The sequence below is a fragment of the Nesoenas mayeri genome (genome assembly GCF_963082525.1).
Source record: "Nesoenas mayeri genome assembly, chromosome: 22".
NCBI lineage: Eukaryota > Metazoa > Chordata > Aves > Columbiformes > Columbidae > Nesoenas > Nesoenas mayeri.
The window spans coordinates 6,575,960-6,595,333 of record NC_137572.1 but is presented as its reverse complement, the minus strand read 5'-3'; the positions used below and the strand labels follow the sequence as shown (position 1 = coordinate 6,595,333).

At 47.7% G+C, this 19,374-nt stretch overlaps 2 protein-coding genes across 3 annotated transcripts; one reads left to right on the top strand and one right to left on the bottom strand.

Annotated features, from left to right (window-relative positions):
* Window positions 1–355: 355 nt before the first annotated feature.
* On the top strand, window positions 356–5,789 carry DRD2 (dopamine receptor D2; the record flags this gene model as incomplete). Of its 2 annotated transcripts, XM_080357952.1 has the most annotated exons (7): window positions 356–637; window positions 1,919–2,028; window positions 2,474–2,610; window positions 3,282–3,472; window positions 4,036–4,122; window positions 4,758–5,094; window positions 5,596–5,789. In XM_080357952.1, 7 exons carry the CDS (start codon window positions 356–358, stop codon window positions 5,787–5,789), a joined length of 1,338 nt encoding a protein of 445 aa, XP_080214078.1. The 2 variants fall into 2 exon arrangements, with proteins under 2 accessions (XP_080214078.1, XP_080214079.1); XM_080357953.1 differs by lacking the exon at window positions 4,036–4,122.
* A 6,613-nt stretch (window positions 5,790–12,402) lies between these two features.
* ANKK1 (ankyrin repeat and kinase domain containing 1) lies at window positions 12,403–18,678 on the bottom strand (the record flags this gene model as incomplete). The annotated part of the gene is made up of 8 exons (XM_080358000.1): window positions 12,403–13,751; window positions 14,121–14,166; window positions 14,880–14,998; window positions 15,245–15,400; window positions 15,498–15,547; window positions 15,930–16,081; window positions 16,345–16,639; window positions 18,491–18,678. The coding sequence occupies 8 exons, from the start codon at window positions 18,676–18,678 to the stop codon at window positions 12,403–12,405; spliced, it is 2,355 nt and encodes a 784-aa protein (XP_080214126.1).
* Window positions 18,679–19,374: the final 696 nt, after the last annotated feature.

Here is a 19,374-nt window from a genome sequence, read left to right as displayed (position 1 = left end):
GGATGCTCACGCACCTTCGCTAGCCTGGACCACACCAGTATGACTCAGGAGATACCAGTTCAGCTGTAGCGCAGCGTCACAGCGGAACCCGTGACCTTCCCTTCCCACAGCACACCGCACGCTTAGCTTTGTTCACACAGCTTCCTCGGCAGAGAGCAGCGCGGGGATGGCACCCAGTCCTGCCCCCACCATCTTCCCCTTTGCACCTCGCTGGGGGAACGGCAGAAGGCACAATCCGGCCCCGACTTCAGAACAGCTACTCTTGGTTTATTTTCATTTTACACCTTGGTCTAACTGTCTTTTCAACACCTTTGTGTCTGTCAGAGTGAAGCTGGAGCCTGGCACTTTCACCTCCATGGATCCCCTAAACCTCTCTTGGTACAATGGTGACAGCGGTGACAGGAACTGGAGCAAACCACTCAACGAGTCTGGTGTAGACCAGAAGCCTCAGTATAACTACTATGCCATGCTGCTCACCCTCCTCATCTTCGTCATCGTTTTTGGCAATGTGCTGGTGTGTATGGCTGTGTCCAGGGAAAAAGCCCTTCAAACTACCACTAATTACCTGATCGTCAGCTTGGCGGTGGCAGATCTCCTGGTAGCAACTCTGGTCATGCCGTGGGTGGTCTATCTGGAGGTGGGTGACCCCCTTTTCTCCTGCCGTACTGAGTGTTTCTGGTGACCGGGTAGCGAGAGGGAAGGTTTAGCGCCCTGGACACCAGCTGTTCGAGATCTCCTGAATTTCCCATAACAAAAGGATTTCTCTTTTTGCTGTGGTTTATGGAACTTCAAGCTATGCATTAGGGAAACTGATTTGGTTTATATCTGGCTGGAAACCTTTGCCTTTGGGCAAATTCTCATGAAAGTTACCGATGTAACTGTCTCTCAGGTGCTTTTGAAATCACTAAGTATTCATCTGTCACTCAGGCTTCAATGCAGTCATTCTTCCTTCTTTATGCTGCCTATGGTTATGTATATCAGAGCAGAAATAACTGAAGAATAGATATCTTATTCATTCTATTTTCAAATGCTGTAGGACTCTATTTTTATTAGAGGGAAATATACTTTTTTCATCACATGTCAAATACAGCAGTCCTAATAATTGCTATTAAAGTTAATTGGCAAAGTTCGGTTTAGTAGCAAGAGAAATGAAGAGAAAAGGGCTACCGGTAACTGGAAGTGTTAGCGTTAGTTCTTCGTCACAACAGGTAGCGTGTCAAAGAATTTTCACTCTAAATCAAATTCATTTTGTGCACATTAAAAAAAATACGCGAGGAATTTCTACACCATTTTTTTAAACTAAGAAACGAAGGAGAGCTCCTGCTTCTCCACTGCAGACCTTTCCGAGGTTTAATTGCAAAAAGACATCTAATAAAAAGCTGGAAGCACAATTAAAGGAGGTCAGGATATAAAATTAATGCATTTCCTTTCTAATACTTCTTTGCAACGCTTCGGAGACCTGTTTAAGCTCCTACATAGCTCACTCTGACTTTTAGGAGACTTGCATTCCCTTATGCCTTTGGAATACGAGCCCAGGTTCGTGCTGCTCTTTGGGCTGCCCAACTCAATATAGGACAGCAGGATGGAATTGGGAAGGACAAAACCACACCAGCCCTCAGGTGAATCCTCTAAAGAATAGTCTGGATGGAGCAGAGTGCTTCCTTTGTGGCCGTGCCATAGCTTGAGACCTTTGACTAGACAGGACAAAGTCCTCAAAGGCGCTCAATGGCAAACAGTCCTACCTGACACAGCGTGTGACCCGATTCCAGCTGGAACTTCCATAGACTAAATTTTGAACCCTCTTGAACTCCAGCTACCAGCAAGAATCTGTATCTTTGTGCCAAATTCTCCCTTTAGACCCTCTCAATAGCATATCCTCAGTAAACTCTTTCACTGAGCTTATTCTCTCTCTTTGCAGGTGGTCGGTGAGTGGAGGTTTAGTCGGATCCACTGTGATATCTTTGTAACCCTCGATGTTATGATGTGCACTGCCAGTATCCTCAACCTCTGTGCCATCAGCATTGACAGGTGAGGGCTCCATGGCAGCAAGTCACGTCACATCTAGGGCAGCAAGTCACACCCTTCTTTATATTGTCTAATTTTAGCTGTGACTCAAACTTGAAAATGCTGAGAGCTAGTGTCGTGGACACCTTTTGTAGAGGAACTAATAGGGGTCTGAGCGGACATAGAAACACTGGTCTGGAGAACGTAAACGGAATTGTCTGTATACATCCCCACTAGTCCAGTCCTGCTGTTTGCAGAGCTGAGTGATGAGCGGGAAGGCAGCAGCTCAGAGCGAGTGAAGAAAAACGCTAAGCTGACCCCAGCCTCGCGCCTTCCAAAACCTCCCAGCTTGGCCAGTGCTCTCGTGCTGCACCGGGCTTCCAGACTCAGTAACGGGGGGTGATTGCCCACAAAGCCTGTCAGCACGGGCAGGATAGCAATAAACCGGGTTTGTGTCTCCACGCTGCAGGTACACAGCAGTAGCAATGCCCATGCTGTACAACACCCGCTACAGCTCGAAGCGCAGGGTCACGGTCATGATTGCTGTGGTCTGGGTGCTCTCATTTGCCATCTCCTGCCCTCTCCTCTTCGGCCTCAACAACACAGGTGAGTGTTATGCCACCTGCAGCTGGCTATTGGCATCTCCCCGGCTTTACTGAGTCCCCAGAGGGTCTCCCGTCACAAGTGAGGATTAAACATGGGGATCAGGTTTTCGGTTTGTGAGGATGTAGCCATCCCTGTTTCAGATGTCCTCTCCCACTGTCATCCCGGACTATTGCTGTCAGCTGCTGTTCCAGACCAGTGTTTTAAACACATCAGAACTGAGGTTCTGTAGAACTTTACACAACACTTGCCAATGTTATATTATATATATATAATGTCAATATGTTATATTGACATTGTCCACTACAAAATCAAAATCCCTCTTATATTAAAACACATGAAAATGAAAGGCATGGGACAAATAGCATCACTGAGACAGGAGAGTAGCTGTTCAGCCACTGTAGGAAGACTGGACTGTACACAGCATGGGGTTGGCAGGCTTTTACTGATCAGGCAAGCAATAACCAGGGATGTGGGTCCACGTGCACCTCCCCGCGACCCAAGGGGAGCTTGATTTTCTGGTACTGCTTCCAGCTGACATGGTGGTCCCCCAAGAACCTCAACCCCTCACTCTCTAGGTATCTCTCTGCCTTCTGAAAGAGGGAGAGAGAAGGGGCAGCCAGTGCTAGCTCCTAGCAACAGGGACAACAAGCCTGAAACTTTTTGTCTTCCAGATGAGAATGAGTGCATCATTGCCAACCCTGCTTTTGTTGTGTATTCCTCCATCGTTTCCTTCTACGTTCCCTTCATTGTCACGCTGCTGGTGTACGTGCAGATCTACATAGTGCTCCGCAAGCGCAGGAAGCGCGTCAACACCAAGCGCAGCAGCCACGGCCTGGACTCGGACACACAAGCCCCACTGAAGGTAACCAGACCCCTGTGCTGCTCTCACAGGCCTCCATCCTTTACCCATCCTCACAAAGGGGTTCGATGGCAATGGTTTGTGCGGCGGGGCTGCAAACTACATTGCTGGTAAAGACCCTTCTGCAGTGAAAGCGGCCTCTCAAAGCACGCAATATGTGTATAAGTGGAGTCCAGCTGAGCGTGTTAAGTGCGAGACCACTTATTCAAGTGCTACTCTTGGAGCACTTGCAAAACAAGCAGTAGGAATGTATAGTCCCAGAGGCAACACCTGCAAACTGCATGGCCTGAGAGGCTAGTGTCGCATCGAGCAAGGGGCCAGTGAGACAGGGATACACTGAAACATAAGCAGATCTTTGGGGTTTCCTTCCTTTGGTGAAAAGCTGAGCAGCACTCGCCTCTATTACTGCTGCGTCTGAGTAGTTTTGCATCTTTCTTAGCACCTTAGTCACGCCAATTAATTTCCGCTTCATGCCCTTTCTTTGTATTTCCACCTATCCCCCTTACCCCTTCCCTTCCCAGTCTCTATCTGCTTGTGTAACCTCTGAGCTGGTGCTTGCCCCTTAGGACAAATGCACTCATCCAGAAGACGTCAAGCTCTGCACAGTTATTGTGAAGTCCAATGGGAGTTTCCAAGTTAATAAGCGCAAAGTGGTGAGTGTTAAAGAGAAGTGGTAGCTTTTCAGGGCATTTAGCTTTCCCTTTTTCTCCTCTCAGGACACAAAATGAATCTATGTAGGGTGGGAGAAAAATAAACTAAGAACAAAGGTTACCATTCCATCTCAAAATTTAAATATTCTTCCCATTCCTTAGAGTGAAGCAGGGGGTTTAAGATCAGAGCTCAAAAAGCCAGACTAAGCTCACCTAAAGATCAGCTATGAGAGCTATGACATTTTAAGTCTTTGATTTTCTCCTCCTGTGTGTTATTTAAGGGTTGGACGGCATTGTTTGTTTTGAGGTTTGCTTCTTGATTTCAGTTTTATTTATATTCTGAAAACCCAAATAAAAATCTACATGAAGTGGAGACGGTGGCTCTCCCATGTCTAAGCCTCTTTGTGCAAGAAAGGAGAGTCATTCACTCCAGTTCTGTCAATCCCATCTACCCCAAAGCGTTTTTATCTGTAAACACTTCACAGACCTTTCTCCAGGCGTCTACAAAAAATGTAGGGAGGGAGAAGGGGGATTGATTGCTCGTCAACATCATCCAGCTTCACTCTGTAAGGAATGTTCATTGCTCTTCTCTGTATATTTATCTGTCTTTATGTTGTGGACATTTGATTCTTGTCCAGGAGGTGGAGAGTCACATAGAAGAGATGGAGATGGTGTCCAGTACCAGTCCCCTCGAGAAAACCACCATCAAACCAGCGGCACCAAGTAACCACCGGTTGGTTGTGCCAATTGCTTCAACCCAGGGCACCAACTCAACCCTGCAGGCACCCTTGGACAGCCCTGGGAAAGCAGAGAAGAACGGACATGCCAAAGAAACCCCTCGCATAGCCAAGGTCTTTGAGATCCAGTCTATGCCCAACGGCAAGCTGAGAACCTCTCTGCTCAAGGCCATGAACAGGAGAAAACTGTCACAACAGAAGGAAAAGAAAGCCACTCAGATGCTAGCCATTGTACTCGGTGAGAGCGTGCGTTGGCTTCCTCTCCTATTTCTATTTCTGCAGGAAACCAGTAGCTACCCAGGATTAGTCAGCTAGTCTGAATGCCGCCGTATTTCCAGGCTGCCACAGAAATCATTTCAGTGGATCCATTGGAAGATGTGTAGGCAAGAGGCTGCTGGTAGGAAGGCTCCCTCCTTCCCGCTAGGAGCGGTTCAGGGTGCTGTACAGAGGGGCTGGACTGCCAAAGGACAGCTGGGTGCAGGGGCAAGAGAGCCCATGGGTGTCTAGAGCACAAAAGGCAGCAGAACTCAGCAAGAAACCAGTCTAATTACACCAGCAAAGAAGTTCTTTAGCACCTGGGTAGTCAGAATATAATGTATGAGACTTAACGGGCAAGCAGAAAGCTGATTCCTCAGGGAAACCTTTTTCCTTTATACCCAAAAGAACCTTACTGTTCTTACGGTCACAACATTTGTCCAGCTTTCAGTAATCAAAATCTGTCTCTTTCCTTTTCCCCCAGGTGTTTTCATCATCTGCTGGCTCCCATTCTTCATCACTCACATCCTGAACATGCACTGCGACTGCAACATCCCCCCAGCAATGTACAGCGCCTTTACGTGGCTCGGGTACGTCAACAGTGCTGTCAACCCAATTATTTACACCACCTTCAACATCGAATTTCGCAAGGCTTTCATGAAGATCCTCCACTGTTAAAAGCAAAATCAGCAACCGCATTTTTAAGAATGAGGAAAAAAAGAAACCAATGTCATTCATGCACACGATCGGGCAGCTGTGGGGAGGTCTGGAGCTGCTGGGTTGGGCACGAAGCCTCCGGTGTTACAGCAGCACCACGACCCTGCATCTCTTGGTGGGGATGTAAGGGGGACCTTCGTGTGGGAGGTTCTCATGCCTCGAGGTGACCTTTGGACTCTGGGACACCAATCCCAAGGGCACTTTTCAGAGCTACCCTCACACTGTGTTCAAAGTGGAAGCAAAATCAAGACACACTCACTTGATTCTTGCCTGAGGCCATCTAACCTGGAGTGCGTTAAACACAGGCAGGCGCAGAGCCACGGGAATGCAGCGAGAGGTCGCTGCCGCTGCTGGCTTGTGTGTTAACGTCATCGACGCAATTCTCACCAAAGACAAGACCATCTTCTCCGCTTTGCAATAGGAGCCGGACAGAGCTTGCGGAAACTCCATGCAATAGCTTTGCCTTCACCTCGAGCTGACTTACCAAGTATTAAACTGCTGAAGCCTCGCGAAAAAGCTTCAAGAGATCCCCAGGTGGGCTAAGGAGGTTCTGCCACCTACAAATCCAATCCCTGCAACAATGTGGGCCTATAAGCAACGGCCAGATGGAGGAAGGGGAACCTAAGTCTCATGTGGAAGACTGCATCAGTGTAAATATGAATAAATAGGATGGATTGAACAGAAGCTCAAGCCAAAAAATAGATGGAGAGAAACTAAAGAAGTGATGCCTTGTATTGCATGGTGTACATTCAGATAAACTGGACACCAACCGCCATCTCTCATCAGCCAGCGCAGCAGTGATTTCTGCTCACCAGCATTTCACCTCCAGTCTCTGACAAGAAGGTGCAGAACTAGGTGAGCAGTGTTAGTGCGGTGACTGTGGAAACACGAGGACAGCGTGCCAGCTGAGGCACCTGCAGCCGTGTCGTCTCAGGTGTGAACTTGAACAAGTCAGCTGCGTTAGGTGCAGCTCTCGCCTAACGTCAGGGCGCCACGAGGACCACCTCAGATATGATTTGCTTACGTCTCTCAGAGAGAGTGCAGAATAGCATCGTGCCTAATTTAAATGAGATAAAACTGTGTGTTTTGGAAAAAGCCAGAATAAAACCCCAAGGAAGCCCCTTGCTAGACTTGCTCCTGTGTCCAAGCTGGACTGTGGAAAGGTCTGGATGTTCCCAGCATCCCTCACCCTCCGATGTGTCTCTTTCATGGGTTGAAACAATCAAAAACCCGTAACAGCATCACTTCACCACGCTGACTCTGGCGTTGCCAAATCCACACTGTACTTACTAATTGTACTCAGTTCACAACATATTTTGTAGTATCTCTGTAAATAAAATATAGTAAGATGAATAAAATGACATGGAAATAGGTCTGGCTAGAAATTACTGTAGGGTCTGGAGGACTGGATGATGGCAATCGCCATATGCAGAGGCAGGCTCCCGAGTTCCAGTTACCAGCTGTTTTCTCGAGATGTTAAAACACAATCTGGAGAGCAATATAATCCCTTTCTCCCTCTGCAGTTTGGGAAACACTCACACCATTTCTGCTTCAGAATACAGACAGCTGTTGGTGGGGTTCTTTTATTCTCTGGTTTTGCTAATAAACAAGAAACAGTCATGTGGGATCTACAAACTCGCAGGCTCTCTGCATGGAGAAAACAAATGGAAGTGTCAGACCGCTGTGGCACTGCGGTAAGTACAATGTTTTTAACACTGTATTTTATGCAGAAGCCAATATGCCCCAAAAAAGTAATCACAGGGCTCACTTGGCTAAGCACACCAGTAACTAATCCGACAGCTGCGTGTAAACCTCTGTCAGGCTTAGTCAGCACAACAGTAAAACCTCAGCTTAGGCTGCCACACTATTGGGATTTGTGGATAATTCTGAGATTTTCTTTATGCAAAAAATAAGAAAAAAGTTCTTAAAAAGTCTTTCCTAGTGCTAGGATAGAAAACTATCTGTCTCCAAGAACAAACACACTGAAATCTCATTTTAATGCCATTTTGGATCCTTGGCACAAACCAAGGGTCTTGCTCTACTCTGTTTTGAGCCAACACAGAACAGAAGGATAATCCCTGCCTTGCAGTCTCCAGTCTGTGTGGTAAGTGAATCCCCAAAGCTGCCCAGTTCAACTGCACGATCCAGCTCGATGCCACCGTGACCAACAGAAAATCAGGTGCTCAAGTGACCGCCCCCACAACACAGAGTAAATTCCATTCCAAGATGGAACAACAGGACACACATGAGCTTGTTTTTAGCCTGCCGGGATTAAAGTCCAGCTGCTATGCCGTTCTATCACAGCAAAACCTTGTCTCTGAGCTGATCCATCCACCTCTGGAGCATTTGAGCCGGCTCTATAGTCTCAGGTCAGGCCTGCCAAATGAATGGATATGCTTTCTTCTGCACATCTAGCAGAAAAAACAAGAAAACCTGTTGCACTTGTTACATTAACTCACTCTCTTTAATCAAAGCTTCTTTTAATAATTAAAACTGTTCCCCCCAACTCCCGCCTTTCTGATGATGCCAGACTGTCTGCTTCATAAATAGCTTTTGACTCATAAACAACAACTTTCTTCACCAAGGAAAGTGTGATGAGGGTGGACTAAATATAATTAAGGTATAATGAATAATTAACAAACCTAGAAATGCATTTAAAGAGAGTTAAGAAGCAAAGCAAAACCCGGGCTCTTTAGGTGAGGAATAACATCCTGCGTTCCCAAGCTGCCATGCTGGGCCCATGGAAAAAAATGGGGTAATGAAAAGAAGTGAGCACATTTAGCCAAGCTTCGCATTGCTTCCCTGCTGCATGCAAGCCGCTGGATCCATGGCTTTATGAGACTATAAAGATTACATCACTTAATCAGCTGCATGATTTTATGCCAGACTTGCTCAAGTGAGCAAGCAAACAGCACCGGGGCTCTGTGCCTGCTCACATTAGAAGCCATCGATCCTGGTTTTAAACAAGCCATTACAGAGATATTAACACACTGCTAAGGGACTTTGTGACATGCAACAGGAGTATGACGTGTTGCTCCACAGCAGCAGGTCTGTAAAGGTAAAGCCAACCCAAGCCACAAACACACAGAAGGCTGATGAGAACAGGCTCGAGAGGGCGACTGCGGAGTTCAGCTGCCACCACTGCACTGGGGAGCCTGGTCAGCATGGAGCAGACCTGGTCAATGGGCTTGTTGAGCCCTCTGCCCCGTCTCTGATGTTTCAGGTCTGTCAGCTCTGACTGTGAGGAGCCCGAGGGGGGTCTGCGCATCTCCTGCCCGACCCAGAGTGGTGGGGAGAGGGTTCCCCGCCCCAGCGAGCCCTGCACCCACGCCACCAGCCCGTCACGCCGCGTCCCTTCACACAGACGCCTTTCAGCAGCACCTTCCTTGCTTCAGCTTCTCCCCAGCACAGCACCACCGGCCTCATGGGAACGGCTGCTGTTAGTCCCTTTCGGGCCAGCGTCACACGCCACGCTCATCCTGGGCTGGGCACAGGTGTCACATCACCTTGTCACCTGCAGCCTGTCCCACAGAGACAGGTGGGGCAGGGGGTATCTTAGCATATGACAAAGCCCTGATCACAGTGAGTCAGATGAGTTTGGAAATAGGCTACAGAATGTAAATCTAATAAGCAGGCTGGTTTAAAGCACAGACATCAGGAAAAACGTTGGTGCCTCTGTAGCACTGTATACCCACTCTGCACCCCGTTTTGCTATAAATGACAGTATGAGAGCAGAACAGAGAAACACCTTCTGCAATATATGTGCAGTCTAGATGCAGGAGTCACTCCAAATTAACCTATGGATATAGATTTATGACTGAATTATCGTGGCTTGGCAATTTACTGTGATGGAGTTTGTGTATGTTCTCAGCGGGTGGCAGATGTACAGGAAAACACTCTAGGTTACATTCTTTCATTATGTTTACATTATCATTCCTGCCTTGCACTTGCCACGAGTTGAGATTATGCAAAGTGTGATTTACTGTGGCTCAGTGAATGCGTGATAACCTGTCTGGCCGCGGAGACGAGCCTGAGTGCCTGAGCCCACCTATCAAAGGAAACACGCCGGTCTATGTGGCAGCTCTCAGGGCATCTTGCAAGAAACACGCCTGATTGCCTCTTTGACAAAAAGGCTCAGTAAATTACTTACAAGATGAAAACAGAATCACTCAAGAAGATTACAGAGCGTGAGGCATAAGGAACCGGAATGTGATTCAGAGATACCAGGGAAAGGGAAAACGCTGGTAAATTCTACCTTCCTCTTAATTAAAAGACAGCCAAGGGAAGTTTCCCAGGAAGCAGAGTGATTTTGTGATGCTGTTCACCCAGCAGTCTGACACAGAACAGCTGTCTGAATGGAACAGGGCGCTCAGAAACAGGTCTCGAAACCCAAAAGCCTCAGAATAACGCTGTCACCATGCAGTAACAGTCACCACACCTCCCCGCAGAGCCACCGCCGGCGCTTGCTCAGACCCAGCACCAAGCGGAGCCGCAGCGGGGGCGCCAATGGCTCCCTTAGTCCTGCCCATCGGCAGTTCAAGTCTATGGCTGCCGCGACCATCCTCCTGGGCTTCGGGCTCTCTGGATCCAACCTCACTTCAAACCAGTGCTCAGATACATGTTTCACATCCCATTGCTCTCCAACGGCAAGTCCGTGGTCTTTCTGCAGAAGGGTGCGATTTGTTGTTGATTTATTTGTTCATTATTTAATTGGGAAGCACCATTCTCACCTGTCTCTAGGATGAAGCCCTACATCATGTTCTGTGGGGCTGGATGACTCTTCTGTCCATAGCATGATTTTGATCTTTTACCTTCTTGATTTTTCAAACCAAACTTTTTAAAATGGAAATTAAACACTTAGTCATTAAATAAATGGTAGTTAATTATAACTACATGTTAGTTATGACATTCACAAATTGCCTCTGTTAACTGCATTATGTTCTTGTAACTCAGTATATTAAAAAGGGGTATTTTTATTGTAGAGATATTGCAATAGAGCAAAAAAAATGTGAAGGTATTTATTCCAGAAGCTCACATTTGCAGCATCTTTCCAGTCAAGATGATGAAAGGAAGTCATCATCTTAGGCATGTTTTGGAAGCGCTTAGCAAATTACCATAGGATTGCCACTGGCTACACAAAAGTGCTATTTACTGTGCCAAAAGAATCACCTCCATGAAGACCATACGTTCTCTAGAGAAATACTCAAGCTCTAGAACATCTTCCCAATGAAGATGAAGAATTATTTCCCAGTAGATACATGACTTAAAACTTGACCTGAGGACAGCCAGCTCTCTGGGGTTTCAGCCATTAAGTGATTGTCTGGGGCTAGCAAGCCTCCTTGCTCTCCAGAACACTGCAGCATACCCACAGACCTACACCGCTCCCTGACCTTCCTCATTCTTCTCCAAAAACCACTCCCACAAGCAGGACCACACATAAAACCAGGATATACTTGTCGTAAATTCTACTCTACTCACCAACAGGAGCATATTTTCCGCAGAAATGGTTGAATCTGGGCAACTGAATTCAACATCTCATCTGCTCCCAGAAGACGCCATCCCCTCAAAGCCTGCTAGAGACCAGCCTTTTGAGCTAATACCCACAGCTGGGCCTTGGGAGCCCCACCTGCCTGTTTCCACTGAGTAATTGCTCAACAACCCTCCCAGGTGCTCGTTAAAAAAGAAAAGGTGCTTTGAGAATTCAGGGTAACCCAAAACAGATACTGCTTTTCTAAGGAGAAACTTTCCAACCAGTCTATGAAAGTCCCACAGCAGCATTTCGCACTTAAGACTGGGGATTACTGGTAGCACTCATGGTAGGGAACGAGGTTCGGAACTGCACCCACTTTTTGGCTTCTCCTTATAGCCATCTTTCTAATGACAGCCTCGGTGTTCAAACTCTGAAGTGGAGATGCAGTCATTAAGTTAACTGAACGCTTAGGATAAAAGCTCTTGGCTCTTTTCTTTTGACGGGGTGGAGTAGAATTATTCTGGAATTGCTTTTATCTGTGTTGCATCCATTTAAATACTTTCTACCAGTGATTTTTCTTCCTTCCCTGTTTTATTTTATTCTTGTTTTACAAATGAGATGTCAAAAAATCTGACACATTGCTGTACCATATGCTTAGTGCCTATTTGCAGCAGCAGGTGAGAATATCATGATTCAATTCCCACCTGTGCCAAGGCCATTTTACACCAATCTGCTCTGTAGGAAAACAAGAAATAAAAGCAATAAAATCTGCGGAAGACACATATGTGTGTTGCTGTGCACAGTTTCAGCATTGCCCATATGAAAAGGAAGCATACATATACCCATCTCCATCCCTGCACAGCGTTAGAACAGGAAAGCATTGCCTAAAGGCAGCACCACCAAGCTAAAATGTTCCATGAGCTTTGTCAGACCCTGGAAAATAAGTTGTGGGCTTCCTTCCGCAGCTCCAATTCCTTTAACTCTTTTAGTGTTTGTGCTTAAAAATGTCTCTTAAAAAAGGTATTTTCCTGTAATCACCAAGCTATGGGGGTTTAATGCATAGAACCTGATATTAAATAAATCATAAATGCCAGACTGAAGGATCTACAAATCTGTTCTTCCTGGAACAAATCTGGGTCTTGAAATCTTAGCATCATTCACCAGAGTCTGAGTCCCCGATTTGCTCCTCAGCGAGTCCTTGCCTTGAAGCAGCGTAATGATGTTTTCCCTCTGATGTCTAATTGCCAACTGGAGGGCTGTACAGCCCGTGATATCTTCCACGTCAAGCAGAGCACCAGCCTTAATCAGCGTCTTTATGATGGCCATATTGCCCTTGAGGACAGCGAGGTGCAAGGGTGTCCAGCCCACCTTGTTCTTGGCATTGACGTCTGCCTTGCACTCCAGGAGATTGATGACGGTCATGAAGGAGCCCCGCTGGACTGCAAAATGGAGGGGGGTCCAGTGCGACTTCTCGGCGATGTTGGGGTCTGCCCCACACCTCAACAGCTCGCACACCACCGGCTCGTCGCTGTAGCGAGTGGCCAAGTGGAGCGGCGTCCAGTCCATGCTTCCTTTGGCGTTCAGTTTGGCGTGGCTGCCTTTTAGCAGGTGGATGATTTCAATGTGTCCTTTGAAAGACGCCAAGTGCAGGGGAGTCCAACCTTTGTCTGTCCTCAGCTCCACGTTGGCTCCGTATTTGATGAGCTTCTCGCAGATGAGGTACTTTCCCCTCACCACCGCCAGGTGCAGGGCACTGTAATGGTTTTGGTCCAGGCTGTTGACAGAGGTTCCCTTCTTTAGCAGATAATGGACTACCCTGAACTTCCCCCTCTCCACAGCAACATGAAGTGGGGTTCTGTGGTTCTTCTGCTTTTTCTCCAGGTCCGCCCCTTGGCTGGCGAGCAGCTTCACCAGGCTGACGTGTCCGAAGCAAGCGGCCACGTGGAGGGCAGTTTTGCCATCCAGCTCCTGGGTGTTGGAGTCAGCCTGGCGAGACAGCAGCACTCGGGCCACATTCTCAAAGTTGTTCTGTGACGCCAAGTGCAGGGGGGTCCACCCGTCGTGCTCCTGAGCATCCACCCGCGCCTGGTGGTCCAGCAAGAGGCGTACAATTCTGTCGTCCCCATTCTGAGCGGCGAAGTGAAGAGGCGTCCAACCATCGTCATCAGGCATGTTGACGTCTGCATCGTGCTCTATCAGAAGTGAGCAGATCTCCGGCGACCTCTTCTGAACAGCCATAATGAGAGGGGTGTAGCCACACACCACCTGGCTGTTCACATTGGCTTTGCGGCTCAGGAGAAACTTCACCTTTTCCACATTGCCCTGGATCACCATGAGGTGAAGCAACGTGAGGCCATTCTCATGGACTCTGCAGATTTCCTCAGGCAGAATGTCCTCTGCATGTTCAGTCTCACTGTAAGAAGGTGGGATATGAACCTCCTGATTATCAGTTTCTAAAGGCAGGGGAAACAAAACAGGAGAGGGTAAGACCAAGTGAAATAGCTTGGTGTGCACCAGATGGGAGGGAGAATCTTTGAATCTTCACAGTATGAAATGAAACAAAAGGCATGTTAGAGACAAGGAATATGAAACGGGGCAAGAGCGCTACATGCAGCCTCTTAGAAAGCAGCGACATGCTTGGACTCTCCCTCACAGGAGCTGTATCTGCTATTTCCTGTAAGGATCATTTTCCTTAACTGAAAAAGTCATCCACATTAAAAACTTCCTTGAGCCACACGCTTATCCCTGGAGAGCGGGAAACAGGCTGATTGGTAGGCTTCCCCTGCTTTATTTTTGAATTATAAAGAAAGTCCCCTACTTACCACCACTTCCAGCATCCTGGGGGAAGGTGAACTCTTCTTTATCACTCTCATTTTCAGGAAGAGGAAAAGAAAAAGCCATAAGACAAAGTTGTTTATTTGCATTCTACAGCATTTGCACAGAGCTCTTCTCTGCAGCTGCTCTAGAATTTTGTACTGTAGTTTGAGGGGTTTTTAACCAATGCTGTTATTGCATCCAAAATTCAGCAAAGGAAATGACGACCCTAACAGGAACGCAGGAGCCTGAACAGGATCTCTGGATATCAATTAAATTTTCCTCCTCTTACTCATTTGCTCCCAAATGCACATATATTCTCCTTCCTTATCGCAGCACGTACCCACGGCAGCATCCCAGCTGGTCCTTTTCTCCGTGGTACAGGGAACCCAAACGTCCCCACCTCCTCAACACCCTGTACCCGGGTGTCTCTTTTCTTGCACAACCAGGCAAAACCTCAAAACAGCCACAGTGATCACCAGCTACTTCTCACTGTATGAAGCTGAGTTCTAGATAAAATCACCCTCCAGTAGCTGGGCTAAAATTGTGACTATCTTGAAAACTGTGGGGTTGGTTTTGTTTAATTCCAGTCAGAGCAACACAGGGATTTAAAAATGAATTACAGACGTACAACCTATGCAAAGACACTGTGCAAAGGTTGCTGCTGTGCCCTTGTTGCCTGACGATGAACAGTGACGGGGCAGGGAACACAGTCTCGAGAAGGGTGAGCACAGCGGACCTCCCAGCGGCGCGGGAGCCCTGCTCACCTGCTGGGTCCCGGCGATGGCAGGCTTGTGGGACATCTTCCTAACAAGGCGCTCGTTCTCTGGATCGACTACAAGGCTTTGGATCAGTGACAGCAGCATGTCTGTTTCCACGGGGATATCTGCCAGAGCAAGAAGACCGTTAGCTGTGCACACCATCCACTTGTGGAGAACCCAAGGCTGCAGGAGTCCTCCACATATTGACCATGCAAGGAGGGAGAAGGAGGATGTGTTGACAGCAAATGGCTACCAAGTTTTTCCATGCAATTGTGATTTAACTAGCAAAGTGTCGTGTGCAAGCTTGTCCCCCACTTTTTACTCCATGCAGCAGACCCTCGGCTAATCCATAGCACAATCAGCCGCCGCACCTGTAAAGCTCGGCCTTTGCCGAGGGTCTTGGTCCCAACACCTCTTCATCAAGTCAACCATCTGCTGGCACTCCCCTGGCCAGTCGTCGCTGATGGGCTCTAGGCAGGGCCTCTTCCCAGCTGCAACCTTGACTATTATGGCCATCATGTTGGCTCCTGGAAAAGAGCAACATGCACTGGGCTTTTCCTCTGTGAAGACGGCTGCAATAGACATTGCAGGAGTGCAGAGCGCACGAGAAGCGTCCATATTTACCTGCATAAGGTTTCTTCTGCATAAGCACCTCCCAAATGACAATTCCAAAGCTGCAGGCAAGGAGAGATCATGAGCAATCACTCCCATATGTACATGAACATAAAATTCGCTTATTGCTTTCATCTTCTTGAGAAATGGGAAAATTAGGAAACAAGTTCTGCAAGATGAAAGGATTTCATCCCCCATACCAAAAGGACAAGGTCTTGTGAATCATCACACGCATCTCTGGTTACTCGGGAAAAGAATTGGTATAGGGGACGAGTGGCTTAGAACATTTCCTGTGAAAGTCAGGCTGTCTGTGCCTTCTTTCCACTTTATTCACACCGAGTTATGCAAGGCAGGGAGCCAGAATATAACCCAAAAGAGGCAACGTGCTGTGTAAGAGCCAGGTGGCAACACTGTGCGACCCCTGAACAGCAAGGCAGCCCTCACCTGTACACATCATACTTGATTCCCGGGGGTCTGCTGTTCTGCAGAAACATTTCGGGGGGGATGTAGCTCAGAGTGCCTCTCAAAGCAGAGCTTTCGATATATTGCATTCGGCTAGACTGCTCCATCCACTTGGATAGCCCGAAGTCTGAGATCTGCAAGCAGAAAACATTAAAGCCTCCCCCCGCAATGCTCACAATCCCACCCCTCCTGTATTAGCTGGGAGATACCTCTACCCATCATGACCAGGGATACGAGGAGGTGCCCAGGAGCTGAAGGTTGATAAAGCCCTGGTAAAATGGTAGCCAGTGGTTTTAACTGAGTCCTAACTTATGAGGATTCTGGAGTCATTTGCAAAATAACCCTTCTCTTATTTGAGAAATAGCCTGCCCCTACAAACACAGCGTTAAGGTCATACCTTGACATGCATATTCCCATCTAGGAGAACGTTGCCTGGTTTTAGATCTAGGTGCAGCAAAGGTGGCGTCATGCTGTGCAGGAAATTCATAGCCAAGCCCATCTCATGGATAACCCGGAATTTGAGCTGCCACGACATTTTGTGAGTGGGAAGAATTTTCTCCAAGGACCCTCTGGCCATATATTCCATCACTATCCCCAAAGGGCTGTTGCAGACCCCATAGATGGTGACGATGTGCTGGAATTTGATTTTCTCCATCTTGGTTGCCTCTTCCATGAGACAGTTCATACTGGTCCTGGAAAACAAACAAACAAACCCCAAAAATCCCAAACCAACCAAACAGTGAAACCAAGAACTGGTAGCAGTGGATTCACAGGCTAAGTGAGCGTACAGCAGCTCGGTGACAGACTTTGCAAGCAGCTCTGCCCATTTCAAAGACATGTATGCCTTTCTGTCCCTTGAACTGGTGGTAAAGCAACTGTATTGTGATCTTCTGCAGACTAAAATCTAACATACAGCATGATATGGCTTTTCAAAATGAGCTGGGGATTGCTTGGGCAAAACTCAAGCACTAGGCTCCTAGAGAAAGCATTCAAAGCCTTTTCCATTCACACGTCCCCGGGGCAGCCTCGGTGGCAGCTGCAGGGTCCTGACACACTGACCTGCTGAGCCTGAGCAGCGGGAGCTGCAGGGCCAGAGGGCTCCCCTGGGCCATCGCTGCTCCTGCGCCTCTGCCTTTCTGCCCATGGACGTGGTGATTCTGGTGCCAAAAGGAGTCTAGACATGTCTGTCCATAGACCTGCTTCACTAAATCTTTACATTTCCCAACCTGCTGAACGAGTCGGGGTGCCCAGAGCGTGCTGACTGCAGCCAAGCAGTAAAGGGGCGAAGCTGCATTTAAAAAGAACACCCTGGGAATTAATCTGGGCTTGCAACAACATTATTCCAGGCCACTGACAGCTCTAAACATAGTTCAGCTAAGCAAATCCTCCCACCAGACTTCCTCTAGCAGGCTCCCCACTGTAAAATGTTCCTCTGACTGCGGAATCTCAGGAATTGTATTCCCCACTGGGGAAGAAAGGCTTAACACAGGCTTAACACAGCTGCAGCCCTCAGCGTACAGGGTGCAGACTGATTGTTCCCCCTCCCAGAAGATGATGAACACGGAGAAAGAAGTGACACTATAAACACTTCTATTCACCCGTTCTTCTGCAGTGCACACCAGGAGCTGAGATAATCCATGAAAGCCATATGATTAAATCTATCAGAATTGATATATACAGGAGTAAAAGTGATTAACTGGGCTCACTTTATTTCCCCAAAGAGAATTAAATGCAAACAACATCTGAAGAGCGTGAGCAGTGCGAACTAAATAGGACAGTCACTGCTTGGATTGAACCATATCAATTGTAGTCAGATTACAAGAAGTCATATAAGCATGTGATTTTAACCAAGCAGAATCCTTCCAACCTGAGAAGAACAACATTTTAGAATAAATAACTTCACTGACTTGGTTGTTTTTCATGGAGGCTGCCTATATTGTATATATATTGTATTGTAGGGGTAGTGGTGGTAATTACCTGGCTTTTGTATCTCCAGCGCCAAGGTGCTCAGCAGAAAAGCCTCTGCAGGTGAGAGACAAAGCAAAAAGCAAAGGGAAGGTGCGGGTGCACCATGGGGAGAGAAGAGCGTGTCCGAGGGTACGAGCGAGGGAGCAGAGAACCGCGTGAGCAAAACCAGCTGGAAATCTCTGTCCCCCAGCTTTAAACCTGGATCTTAAAATAGTTCATTGAGTCTAATAGGTACCTGTTAGCTCTAATGTCCAGTGAAAGCTGCAAGTAAGTAACCAGGCTGCTTTCATCCACATGCCCATGTTTAGTTCAAGATGTCTATTTCAGCCTCCTATTTCAACACTAATTGCCCTGAAAAAGTGTTCCTTGCCCACTTGCACATACACACGTAAGAAAGAAAGAGAGAGAAGCAGAACTCTGGATCACTGGTGTTTTTTCCACTTCCTTTGGGTACCAAAAACTTGACTTCCCATGGAGAAGAAGCCATGTGAATATTTCCTTCAGCTTTAGCACCAAATCACCACCGATCGCTCAGACCGTTTGAGCTGCTGAGCTAGAAAAGGCCACACAGTTACCTCTCTGCGCTGGAGTCCTGCAGCAGGTACGGAGAGCACTTCACCGCGTAAACTGTTCGCCACTTCTTGTGCTTGACTTGGTACACGTGCCCGAAGCCTCCGCTGGCCACTTTAACCCAGTCTTCTTCAAAATCCTCCTTGTTAAAGACAGTTAAGCTGCCCAGCTGCCTGTCCTTCTCCAGAGCCATGGTAGCAAGGGCAGTCTGGCCGTCTGCCTCCTGCTCCGGCCGGATCAGAGCAGAACAAAGGACTCGCACAGGGAGGTGGGGAGTTACCTGTGGTGGAGCATGTTGCTAAGAGGTGGATCCTCGGTGTCACTCTTGTTTGATATGCAGAAGAGCTGCATTACTTAATTCCAGGTACCGCGTCGAGCTTGGCCAGGCTGGGTCTATGTCCACATTTCCATAAGGCTGCACTTCTCTCCCATACCAAGTGCTGGGTGAGCAAATAAAGAGTACAAGGTGAAACCAGCGCAATGCAACAACCCCTTAGCAATTGCACGGCGCTGAAGATGGGATTCCTGGCCTGGGGCACCACTATGGGCTGGGGGAAAGGGAGGCAGACCACACTCCAAAGGAAGGCAGGTCTCACACCCAGAGCAATCCACAGTGCACGGCTGAGCTGGGTGGAGATGCAGAAAACACTCCAGAAGGGTAAAGAACAGAGAAGACCCCAGAACTAACATGTGGTAAACATGAATGCATTAACCTGAGAAAATGCTTCAATAGAAAAAGGACCAAACGCAGTGAGCTGGAGCGGTTGCCCCGGGGCTGAAGCATGCTGTCAAGTGCCTGCAGGACATACTTGAAGAAACAGGAGAATACTGAAGAACTGGTCTGAGCGGTTTAACCGTGAGAGCACCAGGAACAGCATGCATGCTTTTA